A 20,224-nucleotide genomic window follows, 5' to 3' on the forward strand; every position below is an offset into this window, starting at 1 on the left:
AAAGTAATCATCTCCTTTTCACATACATACAACTGGCATAAACTTTATCACAAGGCTTCCTGTTGCTACAGACAAATTTGGAGAAGCAGTGTATAGCTGAGAATCCAGGAGCCCAGCCAAAGACGGTGGGGTGGTGGTAGGGGCTTTTATCTACTAAAAAAATAAAATAATGATACATACTTAAGGAGATCCATATTTAATTCTGTTCTATGAATTAGGAAAGTTTTATCCACTCTGCCTTCAGTGATTAAAAAAGACCAACTATCTGGACCACAGATGGTGTTCAGAGGAGGGTATAGATTCCCCCACTGAACTTGTAGCCAAGCCTTGATATTTGTATAATGTCTGAGAAATAAATTGTATTTGAATCCTATTTTGGCCTGTAATTGCATATGATAAACAAATATTGAGCATACATTAAATATATGCCTTTTCTTTGCTTTTTGAACTGATATAGCTCAACCTAATTGGATTCAAAAAATAAATGATATTCATGTGGCCATGGAAGAAAAAGTCTTTTGGGAATGTAAAGCAAATGGGAGGCCCAAACCTACATACAAGTGGCTAAAAAATGGTGAACCACTGTTAACTCGGGTAAGCAAACTGATGGTAATTGTGTCTTAAGGATTGACTGTAGTGTTTAATATGGCCTCATTGCTATGGAAACAGACAAATGGTGCATTGTTTCCACAATAATGCACAACTAACTGCCATAAATAATGGAAAAATGGAAGTGAATGCAAATGACAAATAAAAATTATAAATGAATCCAGGACCCTAGCCATATCCAGCTGAGCTTCTATGCCAAATCTTTGATATTCCCTAGTTAATATTTATGGCTTTACAATGAGAAAGTTACATAGAGAGTCTGGAATATGTAATTTTGCTAAGACGCGAAGGAAAGTGGATCCCAGGATATACTACAACAGAAGGAATATGATATAGGAGGGCCCATCTTAATGGAGTAAGACTCTGACAAAGAAATTTGAATGAAGCACAGTTGGCTGAAGGGCACTCAGAGTGAGGAACAATTGTATCCAATTTAATTTTTCTTATTGTGCTTTCCTACTAAACTTCAAATGTTAACTGGGATTTGACATTTTCCTCAGGCTCTAAACTGAGCCATTTTTTCACACTTAGATTCTACCCCCACCCTCACCCCCCAGGACATCGGGGAAAGAGTGCCTTCTCTGGGCCACAGGAGGAGAAAGGGGACTGTTTCTCCTAACCAGCTCCTGTCTCACACACTTCCTCTATTGCTGGAAGGTTTCTACTGGCCTATGATCCTATGATTCTCTCAATTATGAAATCTAAATCCATACAAATTGCTAGGGTATAAGTATCCAAGTAACTGGCATTTTTCTCCTTTTATGTAATGCGAGGGACAAGAGATGCCTACATTTGATCAAAGTATCCACTGAGCTAAATTATAACCCTGCAGCAAACAGAAAGCCAATACTTATTTTTTTTCTTTTTTTAAATGGCAAGTCTCCTAGGTAGAAGGAGATTCTTTTTGATACTTACGGAAACTGACAAACAAGTTGCATATCTTCAGGGTGACAAGAACAATCTTTGTACCACCCTGTGTCTTTATATCCTTCAGATTTGCCACCAGAAGATGGTCCCAAGCTTAACTCATACCATAGTCAACAGTAAAATAGGAGGACCATTAAATTCTTAATACATACTTTTTGAGTAAACCTCAACTGATATTAAATATTTGACTCTGCTAGATCCAAGAAAATTATAATTGTTTGATCCTTCAAAGTGTTGCCTACTCATACTTTGAGTGTTCTAAACTCTAAACAATAAATTTAGTTCTATTTTCATTCTTCCCTCCCCTAGTTAGCACAAAGCCTGAGATTAAAGAAACATTTTAAATTTCAAGTTCATCTATTTAGAGGAGATATTAATCTGAATGTCTTTACTGTTAAGGAGAAATCAGGAGAATCCTACAGTTTAAACTCCACGCTTTAGCATCTGACGTGCCACAGATATAGCTGACAGATACATAGATTATGTCATATAAATTGTTTAAATCATGGCTATTTTCTTCCCATTAAACCCCTTTGATAGTGTAGCAAAATTGCCTTAAGGTCTCAGTTGTAGAAGGTCATTGCTCTTTTCTTTTTTCTTCCACAGGATAGAATTCAAATCGAGCAAGGAACACTCAACATAACAATAGTGAATCTCTCGGATGCAGGCATGTATCAGTGTGTGGCAGAGAATAAACATGGAGTTATCTTTTCCAGCGCAGAGCTTAGTGTAATAGGTGAGTGTTTATACTGAAAAGAAAAGTAAATAAATAAAAACTCTAAATCACTACACCAGGAAGCACTTTGCCAGGTATAAATATTCAACCCAAGAGAAAATGTAAAGAAATCTTTAGGCCAAATGTATTGCTCAAGAAACAAGTAATGCAGTCTACAAGCAATAAGAAGAGACCACTTTCTCAATTAACTTCTGGTGCCAGCAATGAGTAACACTGTCCCCTTAGAACTCATTTTTATTCCTTTATAGATCATACTTCCGAGTTGAGCAAAGTTTCTGAAATACTTTGGTGTCTGCTGTGATCATTCATACTTGGTGCTAACTTCAGCTTGGAGGAAGGACAAGATGACTTGGTTTGGAAAAGCTTATTTGAACAGCTGGCAAAATGAACCTTGTTCTTCTAAGAATTTTCCAGACTATGCACTAATGATCTGGACTCCATAAGCATCCTTGCTCCCTCCCCCTCAGCCTACTAACCTTTCTGTTCTGCCCATTTATCAGCTCCTTTTCTCCACAGGCCTCCTCCCCACTGCTCCTGCCTGAAAGGCTTTCGCTTCCACTCTCCTTCTCACTACCCCTACCCATTCTCCATCCCTGGTCCCCACTGAGGATCCCTCAGGAAGTCATGCCAAGCCCCATGCTTGGGCCAACTACTCCCATTGCTGATACTTATACCATCTGTTACCTCTCTCTTCTTATAACACAGGCTGTGCTTGCATTTTGCATTTTTTTGTTCAATCTTTCTTTTTCTCCCACTGTACTTTAATACACTCATTATGTCAGTGTTCAATTCATCATTGACTCTCCAGGCTGAACAAAATAGTGAAGCACGAAGAATACTCCAAGTACTAAATAGATGTAAGAATGAATAGGGTGTTAAACAAATGAAAGAATTTAGATATGGTTTCATAGAATGGCTTAATGAATTGAGTAAATAAGTAATTTAAAGCATAAGTCGAGTGAATTAATAAATCCATGAGCATTGTTTAAAAATCCCAGTCATCAATCGGCATGTATCCTTTGAAAGATCTTGAATTTATCAATTATTAGAAAAGCAGAGGAGATAACAGTAGAAATCAGAAAATACCAAGAAAAATATAAATGGTTCTATCATAGCTTCCTGTTTTAGAGGCTCTAAGCAGTAGTCCTTGACAAAAGCATTAGAAAAGTATTATGAATAAGAGAAAAATAGCACACAAAAGGAGTGGATTCACATATCTTTTTTTTTGTATTAAATTCTTTTATTGGTACATTGTAGGTATACAACACAATTACATTCTTCATTGGGAATTGTACCTTTACATAATGTATCTTGGTTCTTATTTTTTCCCCATTCCTAGCCCTCCCTTCACGCCCTCCACCCTTCCCAGTTTACAAAGACTTTATTTCCATTTTTTCCATTTCTCAGCATTTTTCCTTTCCCTTCTTTCCTTTCCCCTTCCCCTCCCACTACCCCTAACCCTTTGGACCTTTTCTTCCTATTTTACATTATCGATTATTCATTCTAATCATTGGTACATTTTAGGGATACAATATAATGACATTCATCATTGGAAATTTGCACCTTTACATAGTCTCTCTTGGTTCTTATTTTTCACCCTTGCCCAGCCCTCCCTTCAACCCCTCCAGTCCTCCCTATTTACAAAGATTTTGTTCCTATTTTTCCATTTTCTCATATTAATCCCATTCCCTTCTATCCTTTCCCCTAGCCCTCCCACTTCCTTCCGCTTTGCCCCTTTTCTTCCTATTTCACATTACCTATTATGCATTTAGTCCTTATTGACACTTTCAGTTTCTCACACCAGAGAAACTATTCGGTATTTACACATCACATATCTTGATAATTTGTCCAGAGTCGGCATCCTGACTTTCCCTTCTGCAAAGCACTCTTTGTGGCCAGTCATGTAGATTTTTACATATAGAAATAGATACTCTCAAATTGAATGTGTTTTCATCATGCGTAAGGTAAAATGAAAGACTTTCCCACAGTTGCACTTCTCACCTAGTTCTTTATCTTGGCACACCATCCCATCAAAGACAAAGATTTGTAACAGGTGCAGAATTTGGAACAGCTGCAGCCTTTTTCAAGGAGTCTTAGAAACAGTTCAGTGCTCCTGGAACAAGCACCAGTCTGGCATGGCCTACTGTAAGCGTAACCATTTTGGAAACTTCAACACTTTGTCCTCCTATCATGTGAATTTTGGGAACAATAATTCCAACTTCTCAGGTAGGAAGATGGTTCCACCTTGTCTAGATTTGCTGTGAGTATTGGTTCTTGGAACTGAACCTTTTGGAGTATAATTCACCATGGGAGATTGCTGAGGAGTTTCCCAAGAAAGAGATGTGTTCTCTATTCATTGTATGTCAGCTAGTTGAAGGAAAAACTGAAAGTGACAGGGCATGGCCTAACGAAATGAACCATATTATACTAAAGCTCTCTAGGTGAGAGATTGCCAGTTTATAAGTATGGGTACGCCCCCTTATAGTTTTAGAATTATTGTAAGTTTCGGTGTTAAAATAAGAAAATACAGTAGTAACAAATGACTACAATGAAGTGAGAAAAGCTTTTAAATTCTTTTTGTTTGGAACACCAGCAGAAAATGACAAAATGTCTATATGTGGATGGATGGATAGATACATACATAGAGGATATAGATAATAACTTAAAGCTACTCTTTGCAGAGCCCACCCTGTGCTCTTGTCTAACCTCTGTGAGTTGGGAGTCACTGTTGCAACTTTTATGGTATTTATTTCCATTCATTTTCTATTGGAATTAACTAAACAAATTCTTTATCTGAGTTTTTCCTAATGAGCAAGATAGATGTCTTAAACTATTCAAGCTGCAGTAACAAAAATACCATAAACTGAGTTCTTATAAATAAGAGAAATTTGTTTCTCACAGTCCTGGAAACCGAGATCAGGGTGCCAGCATGGTCAGGGGCTGGTGAGGGCCCTCTTCAGAGTTACAGACTGCCAACTTCTCACAGTGTCCTCACATGGAAGACGTGTGAGGTCTGTGGTTTGTGTCATAAAGGTACTAATCTCATTTATGAGTGCTTCACCTTCTTGACCTAATCTTTTAAAGGTCCCCACTACTGAATACCAGCATCTTGTAGGTTAAGATTTCAACATATGACTTTGATGAGGACACGGGCATCCAGACCATACCATTAGAGCAGTGAAGCTGAGATGAAAATACCTGAGAAGTTAGGTAACCAACCTAATTCCAACTATGTTTAACATGAAAACAGCAAAAGCTCATCAGTACATAATATATTCCAAACAAATAGTAACAACAGTAAGGTCTGCAGGAATTTAGGAAGGAGAGTTTTGCAAATGGGTAGGATTGGCCAGCTGAACTTTGTACAGTTTACATGTGGACAGATAGGAAAGAGGTCCAGGAATATTCCAGGTCAGAGTAAAAAGACCTCACAAAAGCTCAAAGTTACAAAATATCCAGGAGAGTTTTTTACACATAGAGAATCCTGACTGTTTTTCAAAAATTTTGACTCAAATACATATATCATGTGTGGGCAGAACTTAAACGTGGGAGTTAAAGATGGAATTAAGGATCAGCTTTAGAGATTCTAAACTGAAATCTTTAAAGTTCACTCTCTAAAATCTCATTTTGCTTTCCAGAACCTCACATTAATATATTTTACATGAATTGAAGGGCAGTTAAGTGTTGAGTGGGTAAATCCCTAGAGCCCCTCTTAAGTAAATGAGGGTAAAGGCATCTGACAATTTAAGAGTACACATAAATTAATATTGATTAACTGAAGAAAGATATAATATTATGGTGTTCTGTAAGACACTTTGTCCCTTATAGAATACTGTAATGGTTACTCTTTTGGGTCAAATAACTGATTTCTTATTATTTGTGTTAGAATCATGATAAGGTTAAGTTGAACAAAGAAACAAGATGCATCTCAATAAGGCAGAAAAAAATATGCTGGTTTCAGCTTATTGATCAAATATTAGGAACTCCTAATGCTGTAAAGGAGATCCCCTTGAATGCTAGATAATAGCCCTAAAGTGATGACTAAGAGATAGCTAGGAAGCATATATTCAATAGACTTTACCTTTTATCTTGTTTTATGTGTTCTGTCTGGGTATTTAATGTATACGTGATATCTATATTTAATGGATTGAAACTGCTAAATAATTAACTTAGGTGCTCATTGGTTGCTCATTCAAGACTTTTACTTTAAATTTAATATATTAGTACACCTGATCATGACTACATCAAATGGAATTGTTCTAATTTGTGACTGACCCATTACAATCGACAATTTATTATGAACCAAGGGAACTGCTCCCCGATCTTTTTTTTTTCCTGCATTAACCTATGTCATCAGAGAAGTTCACTTGGATGACTACTGCTATGGGCATTCTTAGGGTGCTGCACAATTTCCTCATGATAACCCTCATTTCAGCCCTCTCTTTCACTCATGAAGCTATATCGAAATTGGAGTTAATACAATCTGGTAATCATGGGGAAACTTGAATATTCCATAAATGCTTTAAAAAATAACTAAATATTTAAAATAATCTTTTCAATTTAATATTTCTATTCATTTTTAATGCTTGTATCCACTTAGATTATTGTATTGGTGATTTGAACTGATAATTGAATTGTCCAATTTGAAATTTTCTGTCATTCTCAATATAGTCTGTTTATGCATTTTAAATATGACTTGACTTTGCTGGGACTGTAAAGGAAACAGAAGTAGCTTCTGTACTGAGAAAATTCTTTTTTCCTTTTCAACTGACACATAAAAACAAAACAAGTTGTACATATAATGGGATATTATCTGATTTTTTTATATGCTTATATATTGTGTAATGTTTAAATCAGGCTAAAGATATCTATCTCCTCAAATACTTCTCATTTCTTCATGAGTAAAAACTTAATACATTTTCTTCTAGGCTTTTGAGATATTCTATTCATAATTATTTTCTAGAGTTACCCTATTGTGCAATACCACACCAGAGTTTCTTACACCTATCTCTAAGTTACACTGTAACTTGGTTTTCATTGGTCAAACTTTCTGCATCCCTCCCTACACACTACTCTTTCAGCCTGGGTCCCAAGGAAATTTTGCCTGATGATTTAGTATTATAGGGATTCTCTCAGTTTGCGTGGTGGAGGACATCTGACCCTGGCAGGACACTCAAATAGCATCAAGTAACTGATGGCCCAATTAAAGTGAGGTACAGGGTTGAGCAATTATCCAGTTAATTTGGCATTTATCCAGATGATTGGCTTCCAAATTAGAAAACTATTAAGGCTAAACTAAAAGTTATTTCAGAGGGACTTTCACAAGTGCTCAACTGCATCTAAGTCTGATTTCTCAACTGCCTCGTTGAGCCAGATTACAAAATAATCAAATGTGCCGAGTGTGATCAGCATTTAATGAGAGAACAAATGCCTTTCTTACCCAAATGTAGTCCTCTCATCAGAAGCTTTACTTCAACCCTTGTAAAGAGGTAGCAGTGCACTTGGAGCTCCAATTCAAATTTGATATCTTTAGCAAGTTACTGAACCTACCCTTGCCTGAAGGAGGAGGATGCTTTTACTCCCCTTCCTGTGAAAACTGAGAGATTACATATGAAAACCTTTTGGTAACAATGTATGTAGCAGTATAAGTATTTTGCTGTTGTTAACTAGTATCCATATCAAATGCTCATAAAGCAGCTTGCTGTAAAATCTGGAATATGCTTCTATTTTTGTGATTGTCAAATTTTCCCACATACTATAGTCATCTCAGCAATTCTTTAATATCCTGATGCCATACACACTCCATGTGTGGTGATTCAGGCTTTGAGCCTGGGACCCAGGCATTACTTCCCAAAGCTCCTCAAGTGTAACTCCAATGAACAGCAAAATTTGGGAACTACTGTTCTGATTGATCTGATCAATAGGCCATCAAGTTTTCCCAAAGTATCAGTTCTCAAACTTTATTATGCATCGAAGTCACAGATTTCTGATATGGCAGTTCTGAGGTAAAACTAAGAACTTGCATTTCTAATAAGTTATTAAGTGATGCTGCTACTTCAAGACCACACTGTCACATCTACTGTCTTAAAATAGGAAATCTACACAGAGTTTTGTTTTTAAAAAATTGAATATAGACGAATGAAACTTCTGACTAGAATCAAAACTGTGAGTCAAAAGTTCCTATGTATGAGAGAAATACCAGGGATTATAACCATGCCTGAAACCATTGTTTCACCAAGATGAAGTAGGAACACAGAGTGATTTTATCAGCTACCAGGTGGGGAATGAACTAAAGTGTTTCATGGTGTGGCTCTGGTGATCCAAAGCCAAAACCTAGGGAAGACACTAAACTTTGAGTAATTAGTAATAGAATCACCCCCCCACACACACAAAGAAATGCCATGACTTAGAGTTTAAAATGTAACTGAAGAATGCATGCAAACTGGCACTGAATATTCATACCATACACTGTCCTATAACCAAAATCTCTCGGTCTTCTGTCAAACTTCTGTGAAAGCATTATTCATTCGGAAGCCCATAGACCTTTACATAAAGAGATTTGAAATACATTTTAGAATTGTCCCCTTAAAAGAGGAAAAGCTTGAGCACAGAACCAAGTCTTTTATCAGCCAGTAAGAAATATGTTCTTGTTTTTCTTCTCCTTCTGCTCTGTTGTCCTATCTGCTTCGGCTTCCAGAAGTTCAGGGCTAATTTAACTTTGCTGTACTAATTCTGGGGAGATTGTTTCCTGCCTTACCTCTGTGTGACTTCAACTATATTTTTAAAGTATTTCTTACTTTATATCTTTTACTATTATCTACCTGAAGTCTCTTTAAATTAGTGAATAAATTAAATAAAATAATTATTATCCCTCCATCACCATCTGGAAACAAATTAATTACATTTTGATAGCCTGACCTAGAGAATATTAGAACTGACATTCAAGAAGTGTTACCAGTGGGGAGTGACATCAGCAGAATAACAGAAGAGCAAGCTTCAGATCTTCTTCCTCAATGGAGACACTGACTTAAAAGTGTCTTAACAGTCTTTTGTGAGAAATCCAGAACCAATTAAGAGGTTTTAGCACTCTTGTTGAGCCAAATATATGAGAGCATTGTAGGAAAATTTATGGTACTCCTTTTCTAGAATGCCCTGCCTTGTCCTTAGCATGACATGAAGTCATCAGGAGAATGGCCTCAACCTGTAACTTTTCCCTGGAGAAGGAAAGAATGGAAAATACATTCAACATTATGACTTTTGGGGGGCCTACCAAAGGTTCTGGTTTTTGTTTTACCTGAAACTAAATGCTAACAAGCATCAAGTCAGGTAGGAAGCCCTACTTGGCTTGGTCTGGCATTAGAGTCAGCTCTTCAACACACACTAGAGGGAGCTATAGAGTTCTAAATGCCTGCTTACAGCCCTGGAGAGGTCACAACAACTCATGCAGACACTGGGGGATGCTCTTGTGTCAAAACTGGCAAATTCCTCTTTGGCAAATTATACACTAAAAACCTGGAGAAGATTTACCCCAAGGAAAAGCTTAAGAAATCTACAGAAACTCTAACTGGGTCAGTTGGCAAAAGTCTTCCCTGCGTGGAACCAGATGCAAAGACTGGAAGGACTATGCAGTATGTCAAAGGACTAAGTCCCAGCAGAAAATAACAAGGCATACACAGAGACAAGCAAACATGAGCTACTCAAAAGCTCTCCAGAAACCAACCTTAAAGAAATGCAAATATATCATTTGCCAGCAGAAAAAATTAAAATTAACCATAATTTGGATTCTCAATGAATTTGTTTTAAGTGCAGATAGAAAACAAAATTAAATCAGAAATTAAAGCATAAACAAAATATACAAGAAGAGATATACAAGATGAAGAACAAAACAAAACTTTTGGTAGAATAATACAGTAAATAAATAGAAACTTTCACTGGACAGTTCAACAGTTCACTTGACAGGTAGAAATAATCAAGAAACTCCAAGCCAGAATATTAGAAATTATTGAAGTGAAGGACCAAAAGAAAAAAAAAGTGAAGAAAGCCTTAAAGACTTATGGGACAACATCCAGTAAAACAAAATAAATCATGGAACTCATAGCAATAGGAGAGAAAAACAAGCAAAGAGCCTATTTGAAGAAATAATTGCTGAAAATTTTCAAAACAGGAAATTAAAAAACCTCAAAGAACTGCTACTAGGTTACATCCAAAGAGGTATGCACTGAAACACACTGTAATTAAATTCTCAAAATTTAGTCACAACAACAATGAAAAAAATGGCTCATCATGAACACAGAAGTTTCTGTAAGATCAGCAACAGATTTTCAGCAGCTTTGGAGGCTAGAGTGGGGTAGGATGATAAATTCAACATGCTGAAAGAAAAAACTTCCAACCAAAAATGCAGTATCAGGCAAAACTTTCCTTCAAAAATGAAAGAGAAATTAAGGGTTTCCCAACAAAATCAGAGGGATTTCATTGTCACTAGACCTGCCCTAAAAGAAAGAGAAAGAGAAAAAGAAAAAGAGAAAGAAACAGAGAGCAAGAGAAATCCAACACATTAACATGAAACACAACCTAAAATCCCATGAAAATCTTAGTGAAACTCCCATGTAAATAAAAACACAAATATAAAATCTTGTAAATAAAAACTAAAATATAGAATCTTGTGGTATTACACATGTAAAAATCACTTTTGTGGGGGTTATGTACCTGGTCTCAAACTTGCGGCAGTGCTCCTGCCTCAGCCTCCCAAGTGCTGGAATTATAAGCATGTGCCACGATGCTCAGCACAGAAATCACTTTTAAATCTGGCACAAAATATAAAGAACAAAAGCATGAAATACAATTATAAATCAATGTTAACAAATGCACAGTACAAAAAGAGGTAATTTGTGTCAATAATGTAAATTAGTAGTGGACAGGATGTAGAGTGTAAGGTCAGACTGAGGCACAATTAAGACCAACAAGGCAGACAAAATCTAAACAACATGCAATGAGTTTATTGCCATCTGCATGTAGACGGGCCAGGGGTGAAAAGGCCATTGGCACTGAGGAAGATGCACACAGTTGATATGGGGGAGTCTAGGTAGGGGAGGGGGCACTGGTTGAGAGGGTGGAAAATTTAGTCCTATGGGTGATGGGCCTGGGGCTGGCTGATAAACAGGGCAGTGGTAGGACCAGCAGGGCGGCAGTGGGTACAGCAAGTCTCTTGGTTTTTCATAGAATCAGCTTTCTTGTAGCTAAGTGGGGTGGCTGCTGGCTTCCTGTTATTGCTATGCTCTGTGGATATGGGTAGCAGGTCTGCTTGGGCAAGGGTTCCACTTGGGGGACCTGTCATAGAGTAATAGAGGTTTTTATTGATACAACTTACCCCCGTACCCCCCAAAAAAATTGTGTGATAAAATTGAAAGGAAAGCAATACTCCCAAACTCATTACTGAAAACAAGCATTACACTGATACCAAAAGCAGAGAAAGATCCAACCAAAAAAGAGAACCAATCTCCCTAATGAACATAGATGCAAAAATATTCAATAAGATACTGGCAAACAGAATGCAGCAAATCATCAAGGTCATACACCATGACCAAGTAGGAGTCATCCCAGGGATGCAGGATGGTTCTACATACACAAATCAATAAATGTAATATATCATATCAACAAATCCAAGAGCAAAAACCACAAGATCATCTAAATAGATGCAGAAAAAGCACTGGAGAAAGTCCAATATCTATTTATGATAAAGAAAAAACCCTACACTAAATTGGAATAGCTGGTTTTTATGTTAATCTGATAAAAGTTGTCTATAACAAACCAAGAGCCAACATCAAAGTGTCAAAAACTGAAAGTTTTCACCCCCAAAAAGAACAAGACAAGGATGTCCACTGTCACCACTCTTATTCAATATAGTTCTGGAAACATTAGCCATAGCAGTCAGACAAGAGAAGGAAATAAAAGGAATAAGGATAGGATAAAAAGAAGTTAAATTATCATTATTTGCTGATGACATATTACTTTACATAGAAGACCCCAAAAGCTCCACCAAAAGACTTCCTTAATAACCAAATTCAGTAGCATTGTTGGACACAAAGCCATCCCTAAAAAATCAATAGCATCCTTGTACACAAATAACTCAGTGAGAGAGAAATTATGGAAACCACGCTTTTCATAATAGCATCCCTCAAAAAAATGAAATACTTAGGAATCAATCTAACAAAAGAAATAAAAGACATTTTACATTCAGAAGTACAGTACTGTGAAATAGGAGGTCAAGGAGGATATCAGAAAATGGAAAGGATACCAGAAAAATGTTCTTAGGTAGGAAGAAGCAATATAGTGAGAATAGGTATACTTTCAAAATTGTTATACAGATTTAATGCAATCCAATCAAAATACCAATAGCATACCTCACAGAATTAGAGAAAACCATCCTAAAACTCATTAGGATCTAAAAGAGACCTAGAATAGCAAAAGCAATTCTAGCCAACCAAGGCAAGGCAGGGAACATCATAATACCTGACTTGAAATTATACCACAAAACTACTGTGATTAAAAATAGCATAGTATTGGCAAAAGAAAAAAAAAGTTAAAAAACAGACCCAAGGATCAATGAAACAGATTAGAAGATGCAGGAAAACTCTGAATGGTTTGTGTTTAGATGTCTCCCCAAAGCTTCATCTGGTAATAAGGGGCTTTTTCAGAGGTGGCTGGATCTAGAGTGTGTGGTGCTGGAATTGATTCATGCAATGCTAGGATCAAGGGCACTAAGATTTATATACCTTAAGTAGTCTGGGTAAGATATAAGGGACAGAAACAGCTGTGGTTGATCTTTGTTTGCTTGCTTTACTATGTTCTGCCTGCCATGAACTGTTTCTCCTCTACTATGCCTGTCTGCCATGCCACCCTGCCTTGGAACCAGGTGATTATAGACTGAAACATCTACAAACTGTGAGCTAAATAAACCTTTCCCCTTTTAACTTTGAGTATTTGGTATTTTGTCTCACCAGTGAGAGGAAAGTGACTAAGACAGACTCCAAACACACTAAGCCACCTTATCTTTGACAAAGGAGCCAAATCCCTTCACCAGAAGAAAGATAGCCTCTTGAATAAATGGTGCTGGAAAAACTGGCTTTTCTCATGTTAAAAATTAAAACCAGACCCATATCTCTCACCATGCACTAAACTAAAATCAAAATGTATCAAATATCTAAAACAGAAACACTAAATCTGCTGAAAGACAGAATAGGTAGAACTCTTGAAAACAAAGGTATAGGCAAAGACTTTGTGAACAAAACCCTGATTGCACAGGAAATATCACAAAAATCAACAACTGAGATCTCATCTTATTAAAAAGCTTTTGTACAGCAAAAGAACCCACCAACAGGCTGAAAAGACAACCCACAGAATGGGAAAAAAAATTTTGCCAGCTGTTCCTCAGACATAGGACTAATATCTAGAATATATAAAGAACTCAAAAAATCAGACCTCCCAGATTTAAAGATTTAGTCCAAAAATGTGCATCTGAAATGAATAGACACTTCTCTGATGAAGTAATACAAACGGCAAATAAATATATGAAAAAATGTTCAACAACACTGGTCATTTGAGAGATGCAAATTAAAACCACACTGAGATTCCATCTCACTCAAGAAAGTGTGGCTATTATCAAGACATCAACTAATAACAAATGCTGGTAGGGCTATGGGGAAAAAGGAACACTTCTCCACTGCTGATGGGAATGTAGACTGGTTCAACCACTGTGGAAATCAGTGTGGAGATTCCTCAAAAAAGTAAAACTAGAGGTTCCATTTGACCCAGATATTCCCCTTCTTGGTATCTTCCTGAAAGAATTAAAAGCATCATATCACAGCCATACATCCACACCCATGTTTATAGCAGCACAGTTTGTAATAGCGAAATTTTACAAACAGCCCAAATGCCCATTAACCAATGAATGAATAAAGATGTGTTTTTTTAATACAATGGAGTACTACTCTGCCATAAAGAAGTATAAACTTGAGACATTTCTAGGTAAATGGACCTTGAGACTATACTCTTAAGTGAAATAAATCTAACACACATGTTTAAATATCACATTGTTTCTTTGGTGGGAGAAACTGAAAGGGTAAATAAAAGAACAAAATGTATCACACAACTGTAATAGATATTATGAAATAGGAAGAAAATGTTCAAATGGAAAGAGGAATAAGGAAGAGGGAAAGGGGAAAGGAAGGAAGTGAAAAGAAAAAAAGAATAGAAGCAAAATGGAAACAAATCTTTTGTAAATAAGGAGGGGAAGAGGAGTTGAATGGAGGGGAGAGGATTGGAGACAAAGGAAGAATCAAGGTTTATTATGTGCAGGTACAAATTCCCTGTGATCGCTGTGATCATTATGAATATCTATGGTGTACCAATAAAATTACTTTTTGAAAAGTTATCAGTTTGAAATAAATCATCATAACTTTTAAGATATGTTATATAATTTTAATAGTAACCACAAATATATACAGAACATATACAAAGGGAAATAAAATGGAATGAAAGTGTAACACACAAAAAAAAACAATCAAAGAAGCATGAAAGAATGGAGAGGAAGGATTAAAAAAAAGCTACAAGACAAACAAAACAGTTGACAAAATGGTAATTTTAATTTCTTCTCTATCAATAATGGTTTTAAATATCAAAATGATTAAATACTAAACTAAATGAGAGCTTGGCTGAATGGATTACCAAAAAGAGAAAGAAAGAAAAAAAGCGGGGGGGGGGGGGACGTGGGAGGGGTAGGGGAAAGGAAAGAAGTGAAAGGAAAAATATGAGAAAAGGAAAAAATAGAAACAAAGTTTTTAAATAGAGAGGAGTGGAGGGGTTGAAGGGAGGGCAGGGGAATGAGGAAAAGAATAAAAACCAAGATATATCACGTAAAGGTACAAATCCCCAGTGATGAATGTCATCATATTGTATACCTAAAATATACTAATAAAATTAATGAGTTAAAAAAAAAAGAAAACAAGATTCAACTATTTGCTATATAGAAGAAACTAAAATCTAAAGACACATATAAACTGAAAGTGAAAATAGAAATATGTACTCATGTGAACCAGAACCGAAACAGGACAAGGATGGCTGTATTTATACCATACAAAGTGACCTTTAAGGCAAAAACTGTTATGAGGGACAAAAAAGAACATTGATTGAAAAATAATGATAGATTGGTCAACTCATCAGGAAGGCATAACAATTATAAATATCTATATACTTAACATTAGAGCATTATAGCCTTAAAAGGAAGGAAATCTTGTTATGCACCATGAAGTGCATGAATCTTGAGGACTTTATATTAAGTGAAATAAGCCCGTCACAAAAAAGACAAATACTGCATAATTCCACTTATGTGCAATACCTATAGTAATTGAACTCATAATAACAGAAAGCAGAATGTAGCTACCAGGATTGGGGAAAGATGAGAGGGAAATGAGAAATTGTTAATGGATATAAAATTTCAATTTTATAAAATAAAAAAGTCCTAGAGATCTGTTTCATAACACTATCCCTATAACTAATATTGATATATACTTAAGGGCTGGGGATTTGGCTCAGTGGTTCCACTGCCTGATTCACAAGCGCAAGGTCCTGAGTTCAATCCCCAGTACCAAACAAACAAAAAAATATGTATATACTTAAAAATGGTTAAGGCGGCAGATTTTATGTTATGTGCTCCTTAACACAATAGAAAAGAATTACCAGTGCTTTTCAACCTTTTATATCCATAAACATTACTTGGGGACCTTGTTAAAATGAGATTTTAATTATAGGTCCAAGGTAAGACCTTAGATTCTGCATGTCTAATGAGCTCAAACTTGATACCAAAGCTTCTGCTCGAACATTTTCAGTGACAAAATTTTTAAATTGCAGAATTCCTAGGTTGTCCTCACGGTGGTAGAGTTCAGGAATGTGTGCATTTACCAACCTTCACCCGGTGAATCTTATGATCACTTACATTGAGGTTCCAGAGTCTACACTCTGCTTTCCAGATCCCCTAATTAAACCATCACATTGAATAGATTTCTAACTTACCAAAAGAGGTAAGGATTGGAAGCAGGACAGTGCTGTTCTGTTCATACCACCATCCTCTGTCCAGTTTATCCATGTGCTCATTGTTAAATTTTTCAAAAATACACATGAACCTAGATTAACAAAAACTCTTATCAGTCATATGAGATAATTTTTAATGGAAATATAGTATTTACACCAACAACATTGTAGCCTTCCCCCCCTCCACCCACATGAAAAGACCATGGTTCCTCTAGGCTTCTAGAGAAATTCATTTGTACTTACAGTAAGTCCTGTTGCTTTTACTGAAGTCTTTTGAACATGGTTGAAAATAAGTATAGCACAAATGCAAATATGTACTCTCTTTGCCTACAAAACTTGTGTCTGACATCTTATTAAAGGAGCATAATAATGGAAAGATCCTCACTTCTGCATTACATAAATATAGGACCTATACATTGCAGTATGTTCTCTTGATCCTGCATGTCTAGGGCAGGGCACAGTTAACTGAAGCCCTTAAAGCTCTGTGATACCTTGATTCACCAAGTCCAGGAAGCAGACTGTTTGAATAAAGCCAACCCCCCAAAGGAAATGTGGTGGTACCTTAGTTCATGAACTCAATTCTCTCCACGATTCTGGTTGCAAACCAAACTGGATGCTAACCAAATCAAATTTCTCCATAAAATCAACACTGAATTTGATTTGGTTCTTGTGCAAGGAAAGAATCAAGTATGTGAACTGAGGTACTACTTTAGAAAGGAATTCACGTTCTTTTCTTTTCAACACTGGATCTGTTGTTAGGAGCACCTAGAGAAAAAGAAGAGACCATGATACCTCTACTGAGTAAAACACAAATTTGAGGGACACTGAGCTTGCCCAGTTGCTTTCTCCTAAATGCATAGTTTGGGGAAAGTGACAGAAAACAATAACATACTGGACCTAGCTCACACTGACAGGAGCTGATTCTACATCTCTCTTCTCAACTTGGCATCCAAGGACCTCATAATGGTAGCTGGAAATTGGCCAGGAGTGATTACTTATACCACAGAAATTGGCTAGTTCTTTGGTGCTTTATTTGATTTTGTTTAAAGAGATGGTTCATAAACATCTACTGTCATACCAGTTCAAGTGATTTAATGGTATACACAAACCAGATGCTAATTCTTGGGTAGTTCTGCTTCCTGAGACTGAGGTTGTTTTGGTCATTTTCCCTTGACTGAGATTCAGTACCTGACACCCACAACTTAAAGGAGGAGAAGTTTGTTTTGACTTATGGTTACAGTCCCTGGTCAGTTCCAAGGTAGAAACAGCATAGTGGAAAGGCTTGGGTGGAGGAAAGCTGTCCACGTCATGGTGGCCAGGAGGCAAAAAGCAAAAGGAGGATCTGTGAAGGGAAATACAACCTTTCAGGTCATGCCACCAGTGACCTGCCTCCAACCAGGCCACACCTCCTAATAGCAAGTCAGCTATAGCACCCCTATGATCCAGTCACCTTCCAAAAGCCCCACCTCTGAACACATGAGACTTTTGGGGGACATCCTAGATTTAAACGATAGCATTTTTACCTTAGCCACCCAAAGACTTGAAAATGTGCATCTCTTTATGAAAAATGAAAATAGTCTGAGAGTTGCCAAAGTCCTAACAGTTTCAGCAGTGCTGAAAAGTCCAAGTCCAAAATCTTTGAGACTCAAGGCAAACTCTTACCTGTGAGCTTCTGTAAAAATAAATACATAAATACATAAATACATAAATACATAAATAAATAGAAAGTTAAACACTTTTGACATGCAATGGCACAGGGTAAATATTCCCATTCCAAAAGGGAAAAATAGGGGGATAAAAGGAGGGAATGGGACCCAAGCAAAATAAAAACCCAGCATAGCAAGATTTAAATTCTGTAGTTCTATGTTCAGCACTTAGGTCCAGTTGAGACATGAGCTCAAAGGGCTTACTCTGTCCTGCCCCTGCAGCATTGCTCCTTGCAAGCCTTTATTGGGATGGTTTTCCTTATGGCTTTTAGCTTTTCTCTGCAGATGTTCCATCTTCCTGATGTCTCCAAATTCATGTGGTCTCCATTGTACTTTTGGCTGCACTCATAGCTTCACATCCTGTCCTCTCAGAGACAACACTAGATGGCCTCCAAGGCTTTCTTCTGAAATCTGAATAGAAGCCCCACTGACCCGACAACTCTTGCATTCTGCATGCCCATAAAGCCAGCATCAGGTGGATAATACAGAGGTCCCTGCCATCTCAAGCAATAGCCAGACCCTCTTACACCACAGCTGAGAAGGCCTCGGAGTGCCTGGATGGTTGCACTCCAGGAAATGTTTTCTTTCTTGGCTCTGAATGAGCAGGGTTCCCTGGAGTTCTCTTCTCAGAGCAATCTTTCACATATGCTCTTTTGAGCCTGTAAAGGGTGGGTTCTTTATATTTCTTGAGATGCCCTCAAGGGATCTTTCCTATTGTTCTGATGCAAAGTAGTTGGCTTATTTTTTATGCTAATCTTTTAAGCAATCACGCGCTCCATGACTCCAACTTTGCAGGCTCTTCTTTTCTCCTGAAACTAAAAACATTTTGTTCTTTCAGCTCTAATTTTTGCTTCTGATTCTCACTGTAACTATGGCTAAAAGCAGCAAACAGTACTCATGCCAAAGCATGAATATTGGGCAGTCTTGAAATTTTCTCTACCAGATTACTTAGTCCACTGCCTTTAATTTCTGTCTTCCACAAAGTCTCAGGACAGAACCAAAATGTAGACAAATTTTCTGTCAGAGTATAACACACATAGTCTTGAATTCAACTGCCAGTGTACTCCTATTCCTGATGAAAACCTCCTTAATCTGGCCTTTACTGTCTACATTTATATCAATATTTTAGTTTTCTGAGCTCCAGCTAGAATCTCCCATCAAGCTTGACTGAAAGCATTCTATGGTTTCTCCAGCTGTCATCTCCAAACTTTCCCAAACGTCCTGCAGACCAGTTCCAAAAGCTTCTAAAACTGTATGCTCTGATATAATAATGACAATGTTTCCACTTGTCTGGGGCTAAAATCATTCTTAGTCACTTTCCTGTCTCTGAGACTCAATAGCTGAAGCCCATAACTTAAAGGAGGAGAGGTTTATTTTGGCTCACGATTATGGTCATTGATCAGCTGGCTTCAAGGCAGAAGCAAGGTGGCAGAGGGGCATAGCAGAGGAAAACTGGTCACATCATGGTGGCCAGGAAGAAGGGAGTGAAGGAGGTAGCTGGGGATGGAGACACAACCTTCCAGGTCATGTTACCAGTGACCAACCTCCGATCAGGCCCCACCTCCTAACACCAAGTTAGCTATTCCCTTGTCATGATCCACTTACCTCTGAATACAAGAGATTTTAGGGGGACGTCCTAGACCTAAACCATAACAGAGGTCAAACTCCAGAGAGGCCAGAGTGTCCTTTGCAAGAAGCCATTTACAACACTGCTTGCAAGAAAGAAAGGAATGTGCTATTCTCGTGAAGCATCATAAGAAAGAAACTTCCTGCTTTAAACTGAATCCTTGACTTCTCTCCTGCAACAGACATAAATTCAATTAATATTGATTAAATATCTACTTTGTTTAAGCAGTGTGCTGTGTCTAAGGGATGATACATACATATTGCCTCCTAAAAGAAACTCATGGTCTAATAAAAGCAAATTAACAAGAGCCACCATTTTTCAAGCGTTATATTTTTAGGGTTCTCACTGTTCCATTCTGGTGACTCTTTTCTATTCATTTATCCAACAGTTCTTTCACATAACAAGTTATTCATATTAAATATGACATTGCAGTAATATACACTTCTTGTCTAACCAAGGATGTGTATTTGTATAAGGGTTTAGGACCCTGTGCCAAATGCAATGAAATATCACTAATTTGGACTGATACAGGGT

The 20,224-nt window shown here is 37.1% G+C and overlaps 1 protein-coding gene across 11 annotated transcripts in view; it reads left to right on the forward strand.

Moving 5' to 3' along the window:
• Window positions 1-20,224, forward strand: part of Cntn4 (contactin 4) — a 955,384-nt gene that overhangs the window by 769,914 nt on the left and 165,246 nt on the right. For all 11 annotated transcript variants that reach the window (XM_004854222.3, XM_087182038.1, XM_087182036.1 and 8 more), the window contains 2 exons: window positions 458-594; window positions 2,143-2,272. In XM_004854222.3, coding sequence (XP_004854279.2) covers window positions 458-594; window positions 2,143-2,272 — 267 coding nt within the window. The remainder of the gene's footprint in view (window positions 1-457; window positions 595-2,142; window positions 2,273-20,224) is intronic.

Source organism: Heterocephalus glaber, unplaced genomic scaffold, assembly GCF_053883595.1.
Source record: "Heterocephalus glaber isolate CG9 unplaced genomic scaffold, H.glaber_assembly_v1.0 deba00001472, whole genome shotgun sequence".
NCBI lineage: Eukaryota > Metazoa > Chordata > Mammalia > Rodentia > Bathyergidae > Heterocephalus > Heterocephalus glaber.